Source organism: Geospiza fortis, unplaced genomic scaffold, assembly GCF_000277835.1.
Source record: "Geospiza fortis unplaced genomic scaffold, GeoFor_1.0 scaffold396, whole genome shotgun sequence".
Lineage (NCBI taxonomy): Eukaryota > Metazoa > Chordata > Aves > Passeriformes > Thraupidae > Geospiza > Geospiza fortis.
Genome location: NW_005054345.1, coordinates 5,194,710 through 5,200,901, shown reverse-complemented (window position 1 = coordinate 5,200,901; position 6,192 = coordinate 5,194,710). Strand labels below are relative to the sequence as shown.

At 48.8% G+C, this 6,192-nt stretch overlaps 1 protein-coding gene across 1 annotated transcript in view; it reads right to left on the bottom strand.

Moving 5' to 3' along the window:
* Nucleotides 1-3,625, bottom strand: part of PGM1 (phosphoglucomutase 1) — an 11,207-nt gene extending 7,582 nt beyond the window's left edge. Inside the window, exons 1-5 of the mRNA XM_031058604.1 lie at nucleotides 3,468-3,625; nucleotides 2,571-2,717; nucleotides 1,513-1,638; nucleotides 823-1,013; nucleotides 332-486 (exon numbers count right to left, since the gene is read on the bottom strand). Of these exons, the coding sequence (XP_030914464.1) occupies nucleotides 332-486; nucleotides 823-1,013; nucleotides 1,513-1,603 (437 nt within the window). The 5' untranslated portion in view covers nucleotides 1,604-1,638; nucleotides 2,571-2,717; nucleotides 3,468-3,625. The remainder of the gene's footprint in view (nucleotides 1-331; nucleotides 487-822; nucleotides 1,014-1,512; nucleotides 1,639-2,570; nucleotides 2,718-3,467) is intronic.
* Nucleotides 3,626-6,192: the final 2,567 nt, after the last annotated feature.

Below are 6,192 nucleotides of genomic sequence, written 5' to 3'. Positions count from 1 at the left end.
GCACTCAGCCCAGCTCTGCCACATCCCCAGGCAGGGTTTAACCCATCAAACCTCACTACTGCCCTGGCACTACTGCACTCCTCACCAGAGTAAAAACACAGGGCAGGTCAGGGTGAAATCCCAGGAAAGGGGCACAGCATGCCCTGGCAGGACTCCCTGCCCTGTGCCTGCCCACAGGGGATTGTTGCCTGTCCAGGGCCCTGCTGGCCATGCCCTGGCAGGGCTCCCTGCCCACAGAGGGTTGTTGTTACCTGTCCAGAGCCCCACTGGTGGGCACACTGTGCCCTGGCAGGGCTCCCTGCCCTGTGCCTGCCCACAGGGAGGTTGTTACCTGTCCAGGGCCCCGCTGGTGGGCATGCTGCGGGCCAGGCCGCGCACCCCAGTCTGCTGGAAGTACGGGATGCACAAGATGTTGGCGGCGATGACGGCCACCGAGTCGGAGGGGTTGACGAAGAAGCCGTGCTTGCCCAAAATCATGTTCCGGTCCTGGGGGAGACAGCACAGGCACAGCTCAGCTCCCTGCCCAGCCCATAAACCCAGCAGCTCCCAGGGATTTTCTGAAAATAAGCACAGAGCTTTGAAGAAGTTACACAGCAGCACCTCCACGGCATTTCGCCTTCCGGCTGATTTTTCAGAGGTTTAAAGTTATTTAAATACAGTTTGGGATTATTGACACAGCATCCAGCTATTTCTCTGATGGCAAACTGCAGTGGGTGGTTCACTTCACTCATGATTACAGAGGAGAGAGGGAGAGGAAAGGTGCTCCTCAGTCCCCAGAGCTGGTTAGAGGGAAAGAAGGGGAACTCTGAGCAGCTCCTTTACCCCATCTCCATCAAAGGCAGCTCCAAAGTCGTACTCTCCTGTCTTCATGGTCTGCACCAGGTCAGCAGCGTAGGTCAGGTTGGGGTCAGGGTGGTGGCCCCCAAAGTCCTCCAGGGGGGTGCAGTTCACAGCTGAATTTGCTGGGGCTCCCAGCTCCTCACACAGGATCTTCTTCACGTAAGGGCCCACAACTGTCTCAGCAAAACAGAGAGGAAAGAGCTGGCTCAGCCCCAGGCAGCTCTGCACCAGCCACCTCAGGCTGCTCAGTTTGGGTCACTTTGGGTGCTTTTTGGTTTAGGAGCTCACATCAAAATCCACCCTATCCCTGTAGGCGTCTCAGGCCAGGCTGGACACCTTAGTGGAAGGGGTCCCTGCCTGTGGCAGGGGTGGAACTGGATGAGCTTTAAGGTCCCTCCCAGCCCAAACCATTTCAGAATTGCATAAAACATTTCACAGAATCCTAGAATGCTTTGGGTTGGAAGGGACCTTAAAGACCAGTTCATCCCATCCCCAAAACACAACGCTTGACAAAAGAAAACAACACAAGACATAAAAAGTTTGCTCCTGAAAAGAAAAATCCAGTGTGCTACGAATCAAACCCCAACTTGCAATGTAAATTCCTGTCTGGAGTAGGTGGCAAATCCCCAAGGACCCCATACCCCACAGGGCCCCAAGGCCAGCCCTTTTTACCCCCGTGCATGGCATCGATGCGAATCTTGAGCTGGTTCTTCCCTGAGAGCAGCTCCTTCAAGGCACTGAAGTCAAAGATGTTCCTCAGCATGCTGGCATAGGCTTCCACAGAGTCCACAATTTCCACTGGAAGAGAGAAGCAGACAGGGATCAACCCTCACAGCCTGGAATTGTGATAGCCAAGTCCTGTGGCTGTGCTGAGGGCTCTCAGAGCAAAGGGCCAGGGCTCAGCACAAAGCCCTTGAACATCCCAGAATAGGGACAGGAATAATGGGGCAGAATTTGCAGTTTAATTACAGGCTCTCACTGCTAATCAGGTCACAAATGGACCAAGAAAATCAAACTGTGTTCCCACTTAAGGCTCCCTGGACTTCCTTCAAGAGGGATCAATCCCACTTCACTTAAATTTAAAAACATGTATATAAAATCAGATCTTTAATTTCCACTGAAATCAATGGGAAGTGTGAACTTCATAGTTCAAAAGTTGCACCTTTGCAGCCAGCATAAAAACAAAATACAGCATAAAAATCCCACTATAAAGAAATGGAGACTGAGAGAAATACCAACTTCTATCAACTTAACTTTGTTAATTACAAGCACCAGGAGATGGTAAAAAATACTTGCAGTATTTTTAAGAAGTCTTTTTCTAATTTATTTTCATATTTCACTGCTGACTGAGAAAAGTCACATGTGAAATGTAATAGCTTTCCCATTCACAGTGACAACTTTTATATGTGAAACCATGGAAAAAAATCAGTTGAAATATTAAACTCTGCAATTTTTAATTAGGAAAATGCACTGTAACTGCATTTTTCGTCATGTTTGCCTTGCAGAAAAAACAGCCTTTGATTTTAGGGAAGTTTGATGGATCGAGGTTTTGTTACTGACGTGGAAACTTCTGTAGGACAGAAAATTATATCAATCAAAGTCAACAAATAAATAAATGCCAGGAACAATATCCTCATTGGGATTATGCAACAGGTGAGAAGGAGAGGTCAGAATGGCCACAGAAACACCCCAATTCCTCACCCTTGCCAAGAGGAAGAACATTTGTTTACCTGTAAATGGCTTAAATTTGTTCTCCAAGTCAAACTGCTGCTTCCCAATGGTACCCAAGTCCACCTGGAGATCTGGGCAGATTGCATATTCCTCAATTTTCTTGCTGATTTGGAAAATTTTATCCGTGATGGCTTCAGGAGCAGGACCTGCAAAATGAAATGGGCAAGGGGAAGATGTTAAAGAATCCAACTGCAAGAGGAGTGAACTTGAGGAATACAGCAAAGACCTGGGCTGGGAATGGAGAGGAACACCAGGGAATGAGGGGAGCAGAGCATCACTTGCTCCATTAGGGAAAGCACTGCTCAGGGCACTGATTCCTGGGATGTGAACAGAAATGTGGATTCTTGGGTGGTGTGGGAAGTGGATTTGTAGGGAATTCTCAAAGCCTGACAGAAGGCTCACGTAGTATGCATCTGTATGCAAACCCTGAGATAAGAAATGCTGACTTAGAAACGCCATGGAGATGGCAAATGGCTTAGAATTGCTGAAAGAGAAAATAACTAGAAACAAGTTTCAAAGGATGGCCTTGCAAATAAGACCAGATACTTTGGAGAAATAGAACTATGAAAGATGCATTGTAGTGGAACCCACAAAGAGTAATTTTAGATGATTGGCTTTAAGGCATTTACAGCATGGTCTGACTAAAGCTGATAGGCCAAGAAACACTTATAGTGTATTGTAATTAGGAAATAGTTTGGCTTCTGATTGTGATGGTGTGAATGATAACATCTGTATTGTCTTACCCTTCCCATGAAGCTGAAAATGGAATAAAAGCTTTTAAGCACCTCTCCGTTACCCCATCTCTGGGCCAGAAAAAGGTTTAATTACACAGAGGGGACACCAGAAATAATCAATAATAACAGCAGTGAGCAGGAGGCAGCAGGAAGAGGGCTGACCTCCGTTGGCAATGTTGAATTTGATGCCGAAGTCGCCGCTGGGCCCGCCGGGGTTGTGGCTGGCTGTGAGGATGATGCCCCCGATGGCTTTGATCTTGCGGATGAGGCAGGACACGGCCGGCGTGGACAGGATCCCGTGCTGCCCGATCACCAGGCGCCCGATCTGCGGGGAGGAGCACAGCACAGCTCTCAGGGAAAGCCCAACCCAGCCTCTGGCCGCAGGGAGAAACTGGCACTTCCCCAGGCATCCCTCTGGGAAAGGCGGTGAGAGCAGCAGAGGAAAGAATGAGAAACAATTCTTATCTTAACCTGCTGCACCTGGTACTGTGCACTTGTGGAATGTGCCATGGAGATTTGTTTACCCATTAATTAACCAATGGTGATGGTCTTTTAATTAAAAGGACCAATCAAGTCATGTGTAGCAAAATAGGGTATAAAGAAGTAATGGGTTTCATAATAAAGAAAATTAATCAGTCTTCTGTAAATGCATGGAGTTTATGTAATTTATTGCCCAGTCCTGGCCCATTGCACTGACAGTGTTGGAGGTTTGCACAAACAGGACGGGACTGCTGGGACACATTCCTTGAGCTTTACTGTGGCATCAGTCTCATTAGGTGGTTGAGACAATGGGAAGATGGCAACAGCTCATGTCCTGCCAGCAGCAGCCAAAGATTTCTTTGGCACAGAGCATTTTAAAAACTTTCTAGCCAACAGCATATTGCTAAAGCTTACAGATAATTATTCTAGCCAATCACTAAAAGCACACATACACCTGCTTCACACAATGCTTGTTTTTATGCTTTCTATTAACAATCCACAATACTCCATTATCAGGCTTAAAACCTTCTACTGTCTTGCTAGGCTTTTTTTTCCTGCAGTCTTAAGGTCTGTCTTAACCAAGCCTAAAACTCAAAATATTGTTTAATGTCCTTGCTTGCTGTACTATTGTAACTTTTCTACTTGCTCTAAGTTCTCTGCTCTGTTTCTGAGGCCTGCTTTCACAGCTTTCTGAATGCCTTCCTACCGTCACTATTTCCCACACAGCCCAAACCCCAGACTCTGCCAACAGGTAAAGCACAGCCCTGCTCCTGCCAAAGCTCCCCACGATGCATCCGACCCCGCTCTGCTGGAGCATTTTCCTCCATGAAGGCTGCACGTGGATGCACTGAAGGGCTGGCATTAAACACCACAAAACCAGCATTCCCTCTTGCTGTGGCCTCGAAATCTGCCTTCAAAACACACAATGGGGCAGAGAGAAGCCAAAAGAACACAGAACTTGAACATCCTGGGAGCAGCTGCAGATTCTTCCTCCTTCCCATAAATCCAGGGATATCTCTGAGATTGGATCCAGAGCAATGTGCTGAGCAGTACAGCACCTTCAGAGTCCAGGCAATAAACCAGGAGGTGCAGAATTCCCTGGAAGAACACATTCCTTCCCACAGCCCCCAGATGAGGTGACAGGATTTAAAACCACACCAGACCCCTCTGCACCAGGTGAGGGGTCAGATTCAGAAGAGGCTGGGCAAAGAGGAGGGATTTCATTCAATCCCAAGCTGGAGCAGCAATCAAGAGCAGCATTCCCAGGCTGTGGTGGGTGCTGTGCCAAGGGCAGGGATGGCTGTGATTCCTGACCCCTGGCACTGCCAGGTGCTAAGCCCCAGCCTCGCTGCCCATCAGTTATTGCATGGTCCAGCTGTCACAGCCCAGCTGCTGGCAGAGCTGCACCTCTAGCAAATAACAGCAGAAATGGGAAAAAGCATTTACAAACCCAAAGTGAGGGCCCTGCCTCCAGCTGCCCACAGCAGCTCACACCGGAGCCCTGGCTGTGCCCACACACTGATCACTCATTTATTGCACCTCACGTTTCATTTGAAGCAGGGTTTGCTTTTCCCCCATTCTCAGACACTCTTGTCCTGTGCTTTATTCCAGCCTCCAAACCTTGCTCCTTCAGTTTCCCTGGGACCTCACAGGACCTCCAGGAAGCTCCTCTCCAAAACTTCCCCTCCTGCTCCCCAGTTCCCCTCTGAGGGTCACGTTCTGCAGCACCCCTGTGCACCAGTGCCCCAGGAATGCTGCAGAGGAAGGGAAAATAAGGGATCCCAAAGCAGGCAGCAGCTGCAGGAGAGCTGGATGAACACATCAAATCCCCTGTCCTTGCCCTCCCTGCACACCTGAACTGCAGCTTTTCCCCACGGCAAGGAAGGAAAGGAGGAAACACTTGTCTCCATGTGAGCTGCTCTGAGATTTGGATCCTCCTTGGCTTCCAGAGGTTTTCAGCTGCCATTCCCTACTCATCCAATGCTAAATCCTTTGTGGTAGTTTGCTCAGTGTAACAATGTGCTGAACGATTTACACTTCATCCTTTTTGAGTCTGGGGAATTTCTTATGAGGAAAACCTCAGGCTGCAATGACGGACAAACACCTTTCATGGATTTCTCAAAACAGACCCACTTTGTGCAGCAAGTTTGGGTTACAGCACTTCCAAACCACCCAGGCAATAATTCCACTCTGGTTTTACTGAAAGCCCCAGGAGGATGCACACAGGGACCTCCTGCAGCCCCTCTTCCCCCCAGAAACATTGGGAACAGCTTTTCCAAGCCATGGAAGCTCCAAGGTGTCCCCAGCCCACCCTTGCAGCCCTTTCTGTGCAGGAGATGCAGCCCAAGCCCCCAATCCACACCCTGAGCACAGCACTGACAGGCACCAGCCAGACTGAGAAGAAAAA